General features: G+C 42.0%; 2 protein-coding genes across 2 annotated transcripts in view; one reads left to right on the top strand and one right to left on the bottom strand.

Moving 5' to 3' along the window:
- The window catches only part of SPTBN5 (spectrin beta, non-erythrocytic 5), a 128,526-nt gene extending 122,736 nt beyond the window's left edge, over positions 1 to 5,790 (top strand). Inside the window, exons 64-70 of the mRNA XM_040066761.2 lie at positions 303 to 914; positions 1,869 to 1,940; positions 3,499 to 3,585; positions 3,982 to 4,073; positions 4,237 to 4,322; positions 4,803 to 4,938; positions 5,526 to 5,790. Of these exons, the coding sequence (XP_039922695.1) occupies positions 303 to 914; positions 1,869 to 1,940; positions 3,499 to 3,585; positions 3,982 to 4,073; positions 4,237 to 4,322; positions 4,803 to 4,938; positions 5,526 to 5,700 (1,260 nt within the window). The 3' untranslated portion in view covers positions 5,701 to 5,790. The remainder of the gene's footprint in view (positions 1 to 302; positions 915 to 1,868; positions 1,941 to 3,498; positions 3,586 to 3,981; positions 4,074 to 4,236; positions 4,323 to 4,802; positions 4,939 to 5,525) is intronic.
- A 3,061-nt stretch (positions 5,791 to 8,851) lies between these two features.
- LOC120753635 (uncharacterized) overlaps positions 8,852 to 18,748 on the bottom strand; it is a 66,831-nt gene continuing 56,934 nt past the window's right edge. Inside the window, exons 30-35 of the mRNA XM_058420900.1 lie at positions 18,171 to 18,275; positions 17,522 to 17,707; positions 14,727 to 14,756; positions 14,374 to 14,540; positions 13,688 to 13,874; positions 8,852 to 11,336 (exon numbers count right to left, since the gene is read on the bottom strand). Coding sequence (XP_058276883.1) covers positions 11,098 to 11,336; positions 13,688 to 13,874; positions 14,374 to 14,540; positions 14,727 to 14,756; positions 17,522 to 17,707; positions 18,171 to 18,275 — 914 coding nt within the window. The 3' untranslated portion in view covers positions 8,852 to 11,097. The remainder of the gene's footprint in view (positions 11,337 to 13,687; positions 13,875 to 14,373; positions 14,541 to 14,726; positions 14,757 to 17,521; positions 17,708 to 18,170; positions 18,276 to 18,748) is intronic.

The following is an 18,748-nucleotide window of genomic DNA, read 5'->3' as shown; positions in this document are numbered from 1 at the left end:
AAAAACAAACAAACAAACAACAACAACAAAAGAACAGAGAACTTAGGGCAGAATTCACCATATTTGAGGTTAACTGCCATTAATACTTGTGATTTGGGCAACAAAATAATGCTTGGCACATTGCAATTAGATTCAGATCTAACTCTAAGAATGCCAGTGGAAGTACAGGCCTTAAGATTCAGTGCCAGGGGACAGCTCATTTGGAAAACTGTTCCTGCTTAAAATAAAAAAAAAAAATCTTAGGTAAGTATTCATGAATGCATGAGGGTGATTTTAAAAAATGTAATACTGCTGTCCTACAGAGAGAGATGAATCTTCTGAAACAAGTGGACACAGAAGAAAGTGAGCAGAAGGATAAAGGCAAAGTTGTACGGGTTCCTTCTCTGAAAAGAAAACCATCTGACAAAAGGAATCCACCACCGAAAGTGACAGAGATAAAGAGCACAACACCACTGCCACCCGCACACAGCGTGTCCTGGAGGGTCCCACTTGAAACTATTTTCTCCCCCATTGAAAAATCTCCAAGGTTCCAAGAATTCACTTCCTCAGAAGTCCCTGAAGTGCTGAGCAGCAACAAAACAGAAATGAAAGCTGAGACAAGGCTCGGTGAGATTATCACTCCAGCTACACCAAAGATGGTGGGCCCACAAGATGCGTCTTTGGAAAGGCACAGTTCTTTAGGCTCTCCTTTATCTCCTACTCCTATAAGCCAGCAACACAGCAGCAATTTGTCAGAATCACAAGTCACAGATCACATATCTCCTCAGGAAAAAGATGCTATAGGCTCCTCTTTCTACAACCTGCAGACCAAACTAACAGCAACATCACTTGAGCCTGGACAAAAGTCACTAGATAACTCACCAAACTTACTGTTGTCTAGCTCCTCGTGGGAGAAATTAAAGAATATATCTTCGGTAAGTCCCAGGAATTTCTGGTTCTCTCCTCACAAAACCACTAGCCTGTTGTAGTTAAAGTAAGGCAATAACAGAAGTTTTGTATGAAAGTCACAAAGTGGGAATTCTGGTGGGTGCACTCCTGGATTCAAACAAGAAGCATTTTATGTGCCTTTGCAATTCAAATTCAATTCCACAAAGACAGTTTACTCAAGCAGCTATGTACAGCTTAAAACTATTTTTAATTTGCTAAACTTTATAGCCTAGGTATTAAAAACTATATTGGTTTCTGTTTTTCTTTTCCTGAACTAGAGGCTTTTCCTGCTGCTGAATGCTCAGCAGAGCACTTAAAAACCAGTGGTGTCTCACAAAGAGGATAATTTACCTACACCTTCTGTGTGAGGTGGCAGTGCTTAGTGTCCACTCTGTTTAGAAGTAAGAGAGAGGCAGGACTTCATGGCACACTTGTCAAAGAACTGACCAGGTGCAAGACTGGAACTAACAACTCCTAGTTGCTCACCCTGGCAGGAAAATCACTGTTAACTCATTGACAGATAAAACTGTTTCCTTTTGCTCCTCTGCTCTTGAGAAGAGCACATTTGTCACATACACAAGTGTACCAGACACTATTCATTGGTGTAACTCATAATTGTGGAAATAGTATGAATTACTTGAACTATTTAAGTTGTAAAATGTCGGTAATAATATAAAAATAATATTAGTTAATTAATACACTATGATAGAGCAAATTCCTAAAGTAAATTGTTTAAGAAGGATTTGAATTATCTTTGTTTAGGTGGTCTATCAAAGATACAATTGCAGCCTTGTGAGGATTTCCAGCTGTGCTGTCAATGTAAAGGCTAGAGGAACCAGAGATGAGATTCTTTGCATGGAGTTTATCTAAAAAAGACAGAAATTTAACATAGGCCTAAGGGCCATATTAAAGTTAAGTAGCAATGTTCTTGTATGTCTCAGGTTTCTGCAAGTCTCCAAAACATGGAAGGTTTCCTAGAGAAGCGAGACCAGATCCTTCCACGAAGACAACAGGTAGAAATAAATGCCATCACTCTGGGTTATTTCATTTTTCCTTGAGTTATAGTCCATATCTGGTCTGACTTCTTCAGGACAAGCTTTTGCTGAAGAAGAGCTCAGTAGTGTGGGTTTGTTTCAGCTATCCCTAAAATGCATGAGGAAGTGTCCACTGGCTTTGGCCATTCACCCAGTCTCTCAGAGAAAGAGATAATGGAATTTTTGCCTGTCATGGGGATCATGCAGAACAAGATCTGTCTACAGTTAATGGATTTATAAACCAGAGTCTAGGCTGTATGAACATGTTAATTACAGTTTCCTAATTATAAACAATATATCAACTGCTTTCAATATATCAGCTGAATTGGGAGGAAAAAACCCAAATGAAACCACCAAAAAAACCCCCTACAACAACCAAAAAACCCCACAACACAAAAACCCATAAAGCTTCATGATCCTGTAGCAGCTTGTGATAGTTTGTCAGCAGTGGAAGCCCTCAGTCTTATGCTCCCAATATTTGCAATTTCTAGCTGTGCTAGAACAGAATTAATTAAGGTTCTGATTATCATCTTTGAAGAATTGGTTCATTAAATACAGGTTTGAATAGAACTGAAATCTAAATTCTTATCTTGGGCAATCATACCACTTCAAGTCAGTAGCCTAGTGATGATCATGACAGGCCAGGAGGTATTCACCACCACTCTGCAGACATCAACGTTTGCTGAGTGTTTGCACATAAACAAGTTGTATCGGATTGTTTATCCCATAGAATATTTCCTCTGAAATTTTTAACTTGAAAGCTCTCTTTAAAAAAGTGAATCTGGTATGGACTCCATCACCTGGAAGAGAAATTTAGTTTTTCTTCACTTCTGGGAACAGAATTTAGTGTTCAGAGATACTGAGCTTCAGTATTACCCAACAAGGAAAGCTGTGACTTACCTTCCTCAGAACAGTTTCCTTCTTTTTCTCTGAATGACCAAAGTGTCAACTTTAGTCATTGAAATAACAAAATATGAATATAAGTTAAAGATCCTTCATCAAGAAGAGTCTCATGGCACTAGGCTAAGTTTCAGTGGTAAGTAGTTGGGGTGGGAAATATCTGCTACTTTAGCACATTGTTCAGTAGCATTCTGCTGAGGTTAGTTGAGTAAATGAAGAAGAATTCAGCAGCCACATTAGATAGTAATAACACACTTGATAAAAGTAGCCTATGACCAGCAGGCAGGGCGTGGTGTTACAGCTAGGGAAAAATGGGGAGTTTTAGTGGCCAAAAATTAGACTGCATTTTGATTATGCACCTTCAGCGATGTTTCTGACTACATGGTGTAGAGCTTGCTTGAACCAGGTTATGTCATTTGTTCTGTTCTGACTCATAGAGACCCTTTCTCAAATCATTCACACAGAACCTACAGCAGGTTCTGTTTTCCTAAGTGATAACAATGACTGTGAGAACTTCTGTGATCATAATATAGACAGATCCTGGCTTCCCATGGAAGTTGCATGTCAAAGATTTCACTACTCCTATAAAATATATAGGAGTAACAACTAAATTTTGTTACCATTTCTATTCATGTAGCCACACTCAAGGTCTTGGAATTCCTTCTATGTAAAACTTGATGGATTAAAGCTTGATTTCTACAATGATGATGAAGAAGCAACTAAGGTAATCTGTTTTTTTAAACTTTTTAACAAACTTTGTATCTACATATGTAAAAATGAATTTTAAAATGTCACCTTTGGTTTGGGGCTAGGATGATTTTCATAGGTCAGCTGAGTGAAAATTCAGCAATTATTCAACTGATACAACTAAAAACAGACCAATAAGCTTCCAGAAATTTTCAAAGTTACTTCTTCTAAGGTATATCTCATTCAAGGACGGCCTTCAAGATATAATGCAATCGTCCATGGTTCGTCTGTGGTTCATCCAGTTCAGTGATCCTAGAATTAAAGTTAGAAACATAAATAGATGGGTGTGTGGTCTGCCTGCAGGTTGGTATGGAATTGAATCCTAGCAGAAAGGACACAGAAGACATTTTGTTTTAATTTTATCCCCCTTCAGAATGTATCCACAGTCCTGTCCCTTGACATTTCTGGTGCCAAATGTGAGAGGCTGGCAAATTACACCAGGAAAGAGAATGCCTTCATGCTGCGGTGAGTCTTATGGAGAAGGTCACAGATGAAAGCCTGTGCAGCTCCCTGCCCACAGTCACCAAAGGCTGTATGTTGTTAGGAGGCATAATGAAGTGTCTCACAGGCACAAGAGGGTATAAGGCAAAACTGACTAGAATTCACCTTTTCATATCCTTATTTACAGGCTGAGAGATGGGGCAGAGTACTTCTTTGCAGCACCTTCTCAGACACTGATGGAGGACTGGCTGCAATCACTACAGAATAATATAGGTATGTTCTCACTTCTTCAAGCATGAACTGTGCTTTTAGCAAGTGATGGTAAGAGAAATAGTAGAGAATGACAAGATGTCCTTAGTTTGGGGCATTTTGAGCTGTCCTTTTCGCCTCTGTAAGAAAGCAATACACAAGTTACCTGCTACCTTGTGATGCAGTGACCTGGCGGAGAAATGGAGTCCAGGGTGATTTATAAAGCAGTCTTTAAGTTGTACTGCAGCCGACATCGTGTTGTTCTCTGGTATGGGTGTGGGGCTGTACTCATCCTTTTATTGAGGACCTGCTCTGGATTTGATCAACAGCTTTTCTTCTGAATCTAGATCTCTTCTGGATATCTCTCTATGTAGTGGCTTACTGGGAAGGAAGTCATTGCATCATTATAACTGTGATGGTCAGAGAAAATTGTTATCGACCCAGAAGTGGCAAACTCCACCTCTAATGTTAGTTTTTATTTGTTGGGTTTTTTTGACTCTGTAGGGCATGGTAACAGATTGCACTCTACAGTGATGGCGCAAAGTTTCATTTCAAACACGGAGACCTCCCAGAAAAGAGTGTGGGACTTTCCAGACAGGGACTCTGCTGAAAGACTAACCAGCAAAAGCTCACTCCTGAGGTATGGGCTCTGTGTCGCAAAGCTGAACAGACGGCAGTGCTGTTTGTTGTTCAGGTTGCAGTCACCTACAAAGAGACTGCCCTGAGGTCAAAAAATCCTGCTCCTCTGTCACTAATGTCACAAAAATAACGTGGGCAGCAGGAACAAGGCAGTGATTGTCCCTCTGTGCTCGGCACTGGTGAGGCAACACCCCTCTAGAGCTGTGTTCAGTTGTGAACCACACACTTCAAGAAAATTGGAGTGTGTCCAGAGAAGAGCAACAAAGCTGGAGAAGGGTCTGGAGAACAAGTCTTACCAGGAGAGGCTGAGGGAGCTGGGGTTGTTGAGGCTGGGGAAAGGAGTCTCGGGGGAGGCACAGGCAAGGAAAACACAGCCACAGCCAAATTCAGAAACCTGGTCTGCTTAAATCAATTTTTCTTACATTTGGAGTCTGTACAGATCTTACAGGCTATGATATGAAATCCTAGTCGCACAGCTGGGCAGACTTTTGCTGCTGAGCTAGACACTTAATGAGTCCTTACATATATAGGGAGACTTGAACCCCTCTAGATTATACCTGATTTTCTGATGATGCATTTTGTTCGTAGGAGAACACCTTCTTTCAAAATCAAACCAGAGAGAGAGTCTGCAGAATTTTCCAGAGAGTTTAAAGAAGATGAACCTACAGTGACACGGGCCTCAATCTCCACTCTAAGCCTAGAACAAAGTGGAAATAAAACAAACCTGCTTCCATCTCTGCTAAAAGCAGGAAGAGAAAAATGACATTTGCCTCAATGAATTCCAGACAATTATAACAGAACTCAGCCCTCCAGAAATGTATTAATATGTTTTAAGTTAATCACTTCCCTCTGAATTTTTAAAATTATATATTTAATCTCACAAAATCTTTAAATATAATTAAAGAGGATTTCATCTGGTATTCTTTTGTATGTACAATAACTTTGTCATTTTCAATTATCACCCAAGTGTTATCTACTCCAAAGTACTAAAGCAAAGGGCAGGGGGACCTTTAAGCCAGACTGCTCAAATGAAATGATTCTGTGAGACAGGAATGGGGAGCAGTGAGCAGAGCATGAGGTGCAAGCTGTGAGTTAGCTACAGCCATGTGCAAGTAGATTTCCAGACACCAAAAGAACAGATTTAAGAGGCTTGGGTGGTCTGCGCAGGCAAAGACAATGTTATATACTTCCTACAGAACTTTGTGATCTCCACAATCTTTACTTTTTACAACACATTAACCAACAGTTCTCTATTTGCCAATCATTTCTGGATGAAGCTACCAGGAAAAAAGGTCCTGCAGTATTGCTCACTTTTAATGGAATCTGAAACTTCAGGCATGAACAATCAGTGTTTCAGCGTAAAAGGACAAGAAAAGTAGCATAGCAAGAAGGAAGTCAAGTTTCACGTGCTAAAGTATGGTCTAATCATGGGGAAGAATTATGTAATTTCCCCCCCTATTTATGTCTGTTTCTGAGCCAGTGAAAAGTTACCTAGCATGAAGCTGAAGAGAAATGGCTTTTTTTCCCCCAGGACAGTGTAGTGGCTGGTGCCTCTTCCCTGACAGGTCAAAGCTAAAACTTCATTCCTCTCACAAGGACTTTGGCCTTCAACCCTTTTTATGCAGTCTGAAGCATGAGTCTTGCTCTTTGCTTGCAGTCCTCTCCTCTGCACTGACTACTTCTCCAGTGGTAGAGGAAGGGAGCACTTCACACCAAGTTTATGTAAATACTTTATCGACACATGCGACATCTAGAGTTTAAATTTGTGTTCAGTCTGATTCTGATCAGTCACAGGCATCCAACAGGTAAGCTAATAATTTCATTTTTTTGGCTAATCCATCTCTCTCCTATGTTTACCCCAGCTGGAGCTGCTGTCTGTCAAGAAAAACAAAAAAACCATTACATCAAAATAATGAGAAACTCATGCATTTCATTGTTGTTGATAATTTTTAGCTGATTAAAAAAAAAATACACAAAAACAAAACAAACAAAACAAAACAAAAACAAACAAACAAAAAAACCAACCAAAAAACAAAACAAAACCAACCAAAAAAACACCACCACCAAAAAAACCAGCTTCAGTATTTTAAACTTACTGTTTAATTGATCAAAGATGTGCCTTGGCTGTGGCGCAGAACAGCCACTTCCTCATCCTACCTTGTGGCATCCCACTGAAGAGTGTATTACCTCAGGAGGTAGATTTTGTTCCAGGCTCTCCATACCTTTGTAAACCAGATCTTCTCCCAGATTCTCCCAGATTTCTTCCATTCAGTCTTGAAACCAGTGAATGCCCTGTGAAGTTCTCAGCAGGCATTTAGCATAAGTAGTGCTTATACCCCTGGACAAACAACCTTGTCTTGTGTTTAAGTGCATGAAGACTTTAATGGGTCTGGCGCTCTTTTGCAATACTTTATTTTTAATTAATATATTATTAAACAGGTAAGAGACACAAGCAAGCAATTTCTATTAAGAGCAGCTGATAGTTATAACAACAGTCTCATTTCCTTTGTGTTTGGCAGCAGATAGCAAGCTCTGTATTTGTGGGCGTTTTCCAGCAAAAATATTCATCAGAGAGCAGTGATCTGGGGTGCATTTTGGATGAGGTTTTTGACAGGCATGCATTCATCTTCAGTGGTTAAGCAAACACAACACCAGACCAGCAAGGCCTGATTTATAAGTATGGCACATGCCATTTTTTGGTGAGATGCAGAGATGCAGCTTTCTCTGGAAGTGCCTGCTTTGGTTTGCATGCACTCTTTTCAGTCACAGCACAACTCGGGGTACTAGGCCAGGCAAGAATGGCACAAGGGAAAAAAACAAAACAAAACACGCACAGCCTCTGAGGAGCAACCCCACAAGATTTCAGAGGCCCTTAGACTCCACATTCACCCTAAAGGGAACAAGGACCAGCCCTGAGCACAGGTCGCCGATCAGCCTTATGTCACTGAAATTACGCCTTATATTTCTGTGCTTTTGAGGCAGTGCAAATCTGCATGCTCTGCACCAGAGCGCAGGAGTGCTTCAAGGGACGTCCTGTGCCAGCCACCACCTCCTACAAGCTTCACAGACAAGACTGTGCAAGGTGTAAGTCACTCCAACCTGCAGAGTTATCCAGCAGCCTCTGTCCTCACAAATGCCCTCCAGGTCCTCCTGCTACACCATCAAGACAGCAACACACTCCTTCAATGTCAAAGAATCATGGAATCATTTAGGTTGAAAAGACCTCTGCAACCATCCAGTCCAAATGTTAACTCAGCACTGCCACGTCCGCCACTAAACTGCGCTCCCACGTGCCACACCCACATCGCGTTACAAAAACAAAAAGGCACTCTGATGGGCAGTGATACAGCCCTCACATAATTTCAGGCTCTGAAAAACAAAAATATATTTTGAAAAGCCATTATCATTTAAAGCTACACAGGTACCACGTGGGGCACCAAAGAAATGAAGGGGCACATGCCTGTCTGTGCCTCTGGCTGCAAGATTAGACAGCAGCTCCCAACCTGACTTTAAGTGTTGTCAAAACCTCTGGTGACAGTTCTACCAGCAGAGTCACACCACCTTCCCCACACACAGCTCCCTGCCACCCTCCTTCACTCCCTTTGTAACAGGATTTAACAGTCCCTCAGAATAGTAACTCCCCACCAGCTGTGGGTTACATGAAAATCTTGTGGGTTTTGTGGCTCCTTCACATTTTACTGGGCCTTTCTATTTGCATTAGCAGCACTATGAGTGCACCAAACATGCCCCAAACATTAGTCTGCAGAGCATTTTGAGAGACCAAATTTTCTCAGTGTGGCTGAGCTGCCTCGCTGCTGGGCACATGCTGCCAAATTCACAAGGGTTACAGATTGTTCTCTGTAGCCCATGAATACAACAGGGATATCTTCTTGCAGCAGCAGCACTTTCTAGGACCAGCCAGAGGAGCATTTAAAAGGTGCACACCTGTTGTGACAGGTAGAAGAATTATAAAAGAAAGGCTCATAAAACCAGGCCTGCTCTATTAAATTAATAGCTAGCCTGTCATCTCTTCTAAGTATAGTTAAGCAATTTGCAAGTTCCCATGAAAAAACAGTCTTATACGAAAGGTTCCTTAACACAACAACCAATTCTGGGGTTGAAAAATAAATGCATCTGTGTAAACATTAAGATCTGCTCCATGAGAACCCATAAAGGAAGAATGTAAACAACCTGAATCTTAGCACATACACACAAATCCTGTTCTGACCAAAAAATGAAGCAGTAAGAAAACTACCAGCTAATAGGTGTTGCACACAAAGTCTGTGAAAACTGTACAAAATAAGTGATATGAATAAAGAATTGGCTTTTCCCACATGAAGAAAATGGAGTCTCAGCAAACTTATTACAGTACACACTTTGTGCACAGAGCCATGCAGGCTTGGATGTGCCACACAACACTCTGCCAGGACATGCTGTGCAAAGGGAACTTTCCTGTGCAAAGGGAACAGATCCAGATGGATCAGCTTTCCACTTGCAGCCAGTATCTGATTAGTCCTTAACTTCTCATGATCTGAATCCCGAAGTACAGTTGTATTCCATCTATTAAGACTCCTCAGTTCTGGATGGTATTCCTTAGCTCAGCAAGTAAGCATTATACAAGAAACATTGCAGAGGCTTAGCCATTGCCATTGCTGCAGAAGCAGCATTTAGTAAATGCAGGCTTCAGGCAATTGAGTCTTTTGTAAATGCTCTTCCTTTTAGCTTCAATATTGTCTATGTATACCAAAAAGACAGACCCCTCTTTCTCATTCTTTGCCTGATTTTGGATTTCAAGTACAACTAATTCCAGATCTCAAGTAAATTTCCAACAGAGAAGAAATAGGTAAGATATTCCTTGGAAGTCCTGATGAATGTGTTGCATTTGGAATAAATAATCCAGAAGCAGATCCAAGTCCTTCAGTGTGAGGAAGTCTGCAAACTTCTCTGACTTCTGTGGAGCTCTGTTTCATATTGCTCAGCATCCTTCCCTATCATCTTTTTAATGTAGTGGAGGGCTATAAAGATGTTCCAAGCTTCCAGCTCAAGGCAAAGTCTCTCACTGCATTCCAAAGCAAATGAAAACCAGGTGTCATTTTCCAAGTATCGTCCACCAGCCAGGAGGAAAATGGGTGTCCAATTTTTTAAAATTTGTGCTCTATTTTATGTAGCATCTATTTAAAAATACTTTGCCTGTGATGTTGGGGATAGAGGACTATAAAGGGAAAAATTTTCCGTGTGTGAAAATACAATGGCTCTGCACTCAGTCAGTTATGTTGTCCTACATTCAGTTTATATCTGCAAGGAGAACCAGCTGATGTCTCAGTCATGATCACTAAATTAAATGAGTCTATGGCAATTATTCCTCTCAAGCTTCTGCTATGAAAAACTTGTTTCAGGCTCTCGACATTTTAATCCATAAAGGCACTGCTGATATCAATCAATACAATCACTTGTGCTTTATGCAGAACTTTTCCTCCAGACAGTGCTCAAAAGAACTGCGCTCACTCACTGCTGCTACCGCCCTCTCTCTTGAAATGTAACCGCCCCCTTCGTGGCAGTCTGGAGCAGCGGTTCTGTGCCAAACTCTTGCAGGGGAATGGAAAAAAGGAGTAACTTCTAAATCAGCAAGGGGAGTCGGCCAGACAGAGTGCAATTGCCCGCACTGCAGTTTGGCTGCTGTTCACATATATATGCCTGACTTCAAAGCTGAGCCCACCAATTCAGTGCAAATTCTTGTTGCTCAGCCCATCTGAAAATCTGGACATCACTGAATGCAAATGGCCAGGACTTGATCTGTAGTGAAGTACTGAAAGGACACTGACAATGGGCTCAGGGTTGAAAGGACAGGCTCATACAAAGAACTATCACCATCACCATACACTGTAACATAAAGGAGGAGCCTGGGAGGTCTCTGCTAACCAGGACCCTAATTTCTAAACAAGTAAGACCACATTGTGAGGCTCTAGTGGGCTGAAAATGTGGAGGAGGGAGATAAAATAAACCCTTTTGAAAGCCAGGAGCTTGAACACGGCAAGGTGAGAAATGTACAATTTCCTCAGTTTTCTGCTAAAAATGAACACTGTGATGTATTGTAATGTGACTGTGATGTGTTGCAATGTGCTGCCATAGCCTCCAGTGGGGAACAGCGCAAAAACCCAGCCTAGGGGTATCCAGAGTAGCTGGAGAAATTCCCAGTCCTTCTTCTTCTCCTTCGTTCTACAGCACTTCTGATTGCCTGGAGGAGCAGGTCTTTGTTATTGAGGATGTTGTATTTGCTCAGGTTCACAAGTTTATCAAAATTTTCAGAGGAGTAGATTAGCCTTATGAGGTAGTATGGTGAGCAGTTGTTCTCCAGATTTACTTTGCCTTCTTCCATCTCCGAGTGATCACGCTTTACTCCTGGAGAGAAAGACAAAAGCCACAACAGTGAGGTGAATCTGGAGTACTTTCACACAGTGTTGTAGGGGACTGATCTTCTTGGCAGGACCCACTGTTAAAAACAGCCCCCAGGAAAAACTGCAAACACACTACAACAGCTTGAAAGAGCCATTCCTAGTCAATTTTCCCAGCTACTCCTCCTTCCCCTCCTGCTGAAGCTCAGACCTAGAAATCCCTTAGCAGACCTGGCACAAATTCTTACATTCCTCCTTGTCCTGCCCCTGCAGACGTCATTCCTGGGCAGCACACCCATGGGTCCACATCCTTTCCCAAACCCCGAAAATCTGACTCTCAGACAAAGATACATACCTGGAACACTTTTCAAAATCCATGATCTCCCCTGGATTAGTGGTGACAAGTACCCTTCTGCCAGCTACAGTGAATGGACAGCCTAGTACACACAAGGAGGTCTTGTGGTGCTAACCACACAGGACTGCCTGTTGTAGAGCGCAAAGGGACCGGGGCATCCTACCTCAGACTTCAACCTGGCCTCAGGCTATGCCTCTTGGAATTGGGAACATCCATAGTTCCTGTTATGTCAGTGCCTTTGCTTAAAACAACCCCTTAATTATCCGCACCAAGGACTTTGGCAGTCTCATATTTACATTTCTACAAAGTTTTTAGCTACATTTCTTTGCTGTTTTTTTTTTTTTTGCCCATCTCCTTGCAGTCTGAACCAAATGTGCCCCAAACACTAATGTAATGACTATCAGCAGGGCTACAAACAGACGGCTGAGATATTCCTTATGATTTCAACCAGAACCTCATGAAAAAGACACAAGAATTGTGCTCAAGACACAGCAGGTGTTAGTTTAACCTAGTGGTTTCTGAGCAGCGGGATCTCGGGGTGCTAGGCACAGGCAACCACTAGAAGTGCCTCAATAAAAAACATCCAGTGTTGCCTCACTGAGCCTCACAATGCTCAGTATTATCTATGTTGTCCGCATCCAGATAAAGCTGCATCTGCCTCAAGCACACAAAAGCACAGTCTGTAACTGCTGCCCTGCAAAAGGGCACCTCACAAGCTGAGTCCTTTTAGAACTGAAAGAGTTAAAAACAAGAAAAATAAGTACCCACATTCCACAAGATGTCTCTCATCTCCCTAGAAACACAAAACTCCACTGTTAAACTAGAAATCCATGAAAGGAGGTTGCCAAGATCCCCCTCCTCCAACCACCCACATCAGTTGCTGGTTGTCAGCTTGATGGATGAATCACCAACTGCTCAGAGACACGCAGGTGAGTGTCAAAGCACACCAGTTTAGGCCTGGAGCACAGAGAACTGGCAACAGCTGCTCTGCAGCAGCTCATCTAGTTTTCATTCAGAGAGATTCCAAAATCTTCACCTGCTTTACCTGCCACCCACTGCGCAATGGCCGCATCTCACCACACACTGCCATTTGGACCATTCCACTGAACAAGCCCAGATTCTTCTACATTGTATCTCCTCTTTTCATCCACAGAGTTTCTAATTGTGATTCTCTTGATTTAGGTCTTACTGTACATATTCACTGAGCATCACTGAACATCCTTTACTTTGTGTAAAGTGCCTTTATTTTTGCTGCTATTCCTACCCTTCCCCAGAGACTTCCATCTTGCTCTGGTCCCACTCAGGGCCCCAACAGACTCTTGGGTAAAGCTGGAAGGAGTTCACCCCAGGCCCTTGAGCAGAGATAGCTGCACACCCCAGGCTGGCCCCGCATCTCTCAGCTCTGTCCCAGTTCCTACCAAGCACCAGATGGAGCCTCTCCCACCACAGTCACACATGCTCCCCCTGCCCAGGTCCCTGTGCCCAAGCCTGCTGTCCCTCACGGCCTGGGAAGGAGGTTCCCTCTGCACCTTCCTCTCCACCACAGGCAGCCTGCCTGGGGAAGCAGAGGTGCAGAGCCAGCCCTGGGGCTGGATGGCCCAAGAGCCAGCTCCTGTTACTGCTTTCCAGCCCACCAGCATATCCTTCAGGAGTCCCTAATCTCCCTGTTCCCACCGCTTTCCGGGCCTTTCTTTACTCTCCCTCTCCCCAGTGCCAGAAAAACTCCAGCACTGTGCACATCTCTCTCGGCATGATATGGTGTCAGGCACAAGTGAGGAAGACCTGCAGCTCTGCTGCAAGGGACAGTGACATGAGCCATCTGCCACAGGCAGGGCTGGAGGAGGCAGCGTGGCACCGAGCTGCCCAGGACTGTGTCCTCCATGCTTTTCAAGTGGAGAACAACCAGCAGAAGTATGGAGGCTCCACTTCTGCCTGCCCTCAGCGGACACATAACACATACGAGGGGTACAAGCACAGTGCACAGTTCTGTTCACTGCATTTACCTGGCTCCTTGAATTCCTTAAAGGTGTCATTCACCAAGGGAAAATGGATTACTATAGGTGCTCTGGGGTCCTCTGCATCCGCAAATATGTAACATTCCTTTGGGTTCTTCTCTTCTTCTGGACTTAGCTCCACTTTGGGGAATGGGATTTTTTGTATCTTGCAGTATTTGTACGTCATCTCTAATTGCTGTGGGCACAGAATGTCATGGAGTTAAAGCTCTAAGAAAAGAATCAGGTTTACTCAGGTATCCTGGAAATACTGTGGAATCTTAACTCATTCCCTAGAAACACTATGAAATGAATGTGTAGTCCAAAGCAGCCACAGTACAACCCTACTTTCAACAACCACTCGCCATCAGACAATGCCACTTATCACCTTGTAACCTTTTTTACAAGCCCGAGTGAATGTCCCAAAGTCACACTCAGAATTCATCATGACAGAGCAGGAGAGGTCAGCTGCTCCAGCCGACAATTGTTACTGCAATTCCCTGAGGATTCTAGGAAGAATATCCTGCAATCCCCCACAGAAAAAAGGGCCTAACAGTTTCTGTAGCTCTGTTTTTGAAGAAAGCTTCTTTCCTCCTTCAAGGTATGGTGGCATATGATTAAGATTTAGACAGCCACTTACTTAAAAGTTTTACTAAGACGAGTTTTAGTCCGCAAGGAGCAGAGTAAGTTAATCTCACCTTGAACACATTCCCCAAGCCATAATCAAGGGATATAATGACATCTACATTCCTCTCAGGCTTGAAAAGTGCTGCGCCACTGGTGTTGATGAAATAGCCAACATCTATCAGACAAAGATATTTCTGCAGCGGAGTCAGATTGTTAGGGAAACCGTCCAGTACAGTGTCTGAAAAACATTTTAATATAGTTAGTGGGGCATTTTTAGGAAAGGAAGAGTGAGTAATTCTGTCTGTGCTACATGCTAAGGGGAGCTCCTTGGTTACCCTCGAGACCAGGGGCACCTCCCTCCACAACATGAGCCCACAAACACAGCCTCAGGAGCATGCCCTTCAAACTGCACATCTGGACACACCTGGCCTGTTTCCACACTCTCCCAGGCACACTCACAAAGGCAGGCCGTGGGGCAGCCAGACAGAGGACAGGTGAGACACAGACTCCATTGACCTCACAGCTGCTCTGGGGAGTCATTTTTCACAGAATACAGACTTCAACAGATTTTTTTCCCTTCTAAGAACTGGGAAAAATGCAAACAACAAAACAATTTCACAGTGTAGCAACACAACTAACAAATTCAATACATCATCGCACTTTTCCATTGCTCTTTTTTTTGCTTTTACCTTCTCAGGGTTAGACTATCACATTGAAAAGTCTGACTTCAACTAACTTTCAGTGATCTCATATAAACTATTTTAGCCATGTTGTAAAAAAAATACCACATCGTGCACACATCACCTACCAACAGTTTAAAATACTGCTTGAATTAATTAAAACCTCACATTAGTGCCAAAAGGGGATTACACCAACGGGTAAGTTGAAATCTAAGGACAGTTTTTGATAGCTAGACTCCTACTTCTCTGCTAGCAACCTCATCAGCTTGCCCTGCAGACAGCAAATCCTCTACTCTTCCTTTAGTACACTTTCAGTCCCAGGGAACAGAGAACATTTTGCCATAGTTTTAAATATCAAAATAGTGGTTTAAAGGTGTTCCTCAAGTTCACAAAATGAGGTAGCAAAACCCAGAGCAGAAAACTTGGGCCTTAAATTATTGTGTTTAGGCATTTTAAGAAACTGTTGATCACAGAGATATTGTTGGTAAGTTCCAACATTTCTATTCATTCAATCACTCTGCTTCCTTGGCCTCGTTCTGTAGTGTTGATTTAAACCATGTAAATCGAGCTTGTTCCATAGCCTGGAATGTTTCACACCATCTTGAAGTAATAATTTATAATTTTTCCATTCCCTCACTGTCAAGTCTTTACAAAATGTGCTTATTTTAGCATTCAAGGCTGCTGAGAATTCATAGATTCAACTGTAATAAGAGACATTTGCTTGCAGTCTCTCACAGAAGAAACAGAGCATACTTTTTAGTTTTATTTGGCCCAGTGAATATTTTTAGGTGAAATTCCATTACCCCTATTTTCTTACCACTGAGATGGAACTTTGCAGCATTTATTCATGGCTGTATATGTGAACTAGAAGTAGACATTTTTCTTGTGAAAATCCCTTCTTCCATCCCACATCCAAACAGAGATTTTAAAGAAATCCTGTCTCAGAAATACCTTTGGAAAAATAAATGCTACTGTAAAAGTATTACACTAATTCCAGGAAAATTAGTTCAATTTCTCATCAGGAAAATTAGGCATTGAAAGACTTGTTTTAATATGTCAGGTAATCTGAGCTACAGGGAAGCCTTCAAAAAAAGCTCTATTCTCAAAACTTTATCTACCACAAGACTGTCATTTCTGCTCACAGACCTGGCATCTCCTCTTATTCCTAGAGATGGATCCATATCTGGGTTTAGCTTGATCTTATGCAGGCAACAAAAATAAGAAGAAAAACTTGCTAATTTTTCCCTCTCCAGACTTTCAGTTTCCCTTTTCCCACTCTGTATTTCATACTTTCCACATATTTTACTTTATTTGTAGAATATCTACCCTGACATAGTCATTAGTGTTCTTACGCACACTTCCTCAAAATCCTCCTTGAAATCTGCTTCTACCCATTTACTTTTACAAAACTGTCAGCAAATAAAAGGACAGTTATGTTTTTTGACATTTACTGACTGACAATTTCATCCTTCATCCATCTTCTGATGCTACTTGCTTCCTCCTTCTCTCACCCACCCTTCCTATGCTACTTGTTTTTTCTCCTCCTTTCATTTGTTTTCTTATAGCAAACCTTTTTAGGACACAGACTGTTTGCTTACTGAACATTTTAAAAGCAGATATCACACAGTGGGCTCTGCCTTAATCCACAGAAAAGCACCACCACCTCTTGCCATTGTCAGCAAACTATGTAAGAATGGCAGAGAGGGACAAAACACATTGTAACTTGCCTAAAATGGGAGAGAAAATGCAACTTTCCAAAGAGAAGGGCACAGAGAAGGCAGATTGACCTCAATAACGTGGGGTCCTCCCACATTGCTACCTGTTCACGGAGTAAATGAAGACACTGGGATTACAGGAAGGTTTCTGATGCAGAAAACCTCAGCTCCATCATCTTGTTTTTTCACAATTTCACAGATCGTTTCATAGGTTTTGAGGTAAAACTATTGCTGTTTACTCTGCCTGCCTACAAAGTAAAGGCTATAGAAAATCACTCTTCAATTTATACATCAAGGCTATGTATCTGTCTGTTTAACATTCACAGTCTAAACCTATGTGATTTTAATTTTCTGTACTTGGAATTTGGTATTTCTGTTCTGAGGGGTTAAAGAGAGGTCTCTGGATGGATAGTTCATTGGGCAGAAACCGCAGACATATGGGCAATCACATCCCTGCAACTAGTGCTTTCCTTCATCTGATCCACGTAATAACCTGATATTTTATGCCTCTGGTGTTACCTTTGTTTCTTGATCTCAAAAGATTTGGCCCTTCCTGAATCTTTTGACTACTGTACCTATGCAGAGTGACAAACTTCCTGTAGAAAAGCATTTTTTGACACCAATTACAGGTATTTTCTGGAAGTGAAAGAGCAGTCCATGGACTAGCTCATCTTAACCTGTTACCCTAAAGAAACAGACACCATGAACATAGATCCAACACAGCCAGTTTCCAAACCCTGAAACAAATATGAGTTTTCCAAAGTCTAAAAAACAAAATCTGAGATGTTACCTGCACAGTGCAGCTAACTCTTTGTTGCAGTTACCTTTCCATTCAATAAATTTTTTCTGATGGATATAATCCTTATGAAACTCTAAGCCTCTCAGGAAGTTATGTGACTTTCCCAGCAGTGGACGCTTGGCCATAATGTCCTGAAACATTTCATACAACTTTCCTGACAAACAAGATGGAGGCTCGATAACAGTAACATCTTCCTCAGGAGAATGTTTTTCTGAAATAGAGAAGAAATCATGAAATAGAGAAAAAACCCACAGCAATCTGCCCCGCCAGACACCTCTGCTGGCTAGCTGCCCTTGTTGCCTCCCTGTGGGTCCCTCTGATCCCTGCTTCTTGCAGGCAGCTAGAAGACATGTGCACATGACCCATGTCATTTACCAAAGAGATATTTAGTTTTCTTTAAAGCAGGCACAGCTTTTGTGTTACACTCTTTCAGATGACATACTGGCTTCGTAGTTTTGCCCACAATTAAAGCCAACCTTCTCATCTGCAGTCACAGGCAGAGTCATTTAACAGACCATGAGGAAACTTTAAATGAAAAACATTTGTAGTAATATGAAGCATGCCTCTGGGGAAAAGAGAGAAGAGAGAAGGGAAAAGGGCATAGCAATCATTGTGATACAGATTAAAATCATGCTGGAAGATCTACAGTGAGGCAACATTTTAGAACGTCTTACCTATATCTACCATATCTTGGGACCATCGCTCCCAGAATTCATTTGAATTTGAGGACCAGTACAAGCCATCCAGCAAATTCCTAGCAAAGATGTTTGTCCAAAGACCTGCAAGTCAAACCACATGCGCTACCACATGTTAACCACTGACTATCGCAAATATCCATGCTACACATTATTAGTCCACCCAACCTGACCCCATCATGACACAACTTAAGCAGCAGGTCTCAGAGAGCTCAAACATACTGGTGTAAGCACTTCAGTGCTCTTTCTCAGGAGGTAACTACACACAGAATATTCCCTGCATAGTACAGAGTAACAAAGTAAGAGGTATCAGTTACCCAAATGATGTTGTAGAAAGTTTCCTGTGTACCTGTGAGACAAAGTAGGCTTTGAAAGCATGGTGAAGCCATGGAAGCATAAAGGCATTCCTTAAACTGATTTGTTATTTAAATTGATCTAAGACTCATTTTTTCCTTCCAGGCATGTCTTGTTTCTGTGGAGTGCAGCTGGTCTAGGTTCAAAATAGAATTGGCTCCATATATGAGTCTGCTTTTGGAAAAGTGAGAACTTTCCTTCCT

This window comes from Hirundo rustica, chromosome 6 (assembly GCF_015227805.2).
Source record: "Hirundo rustica isolate bHirRus1 chromosome 6, bHirRus1.pri.v3, whole genome shotgun sequence".
Taxonomy (NCBI): Eukaryota; Metazoa; Chordata; class Aves; order Passeriformes; family Hirundinidae; genus Hirundo; species Hirundo rustica.
Note: the sequence above shows the minus strand (reverse complement) of the source record. Positions and strands in the feature narration are given on the sequence as shown.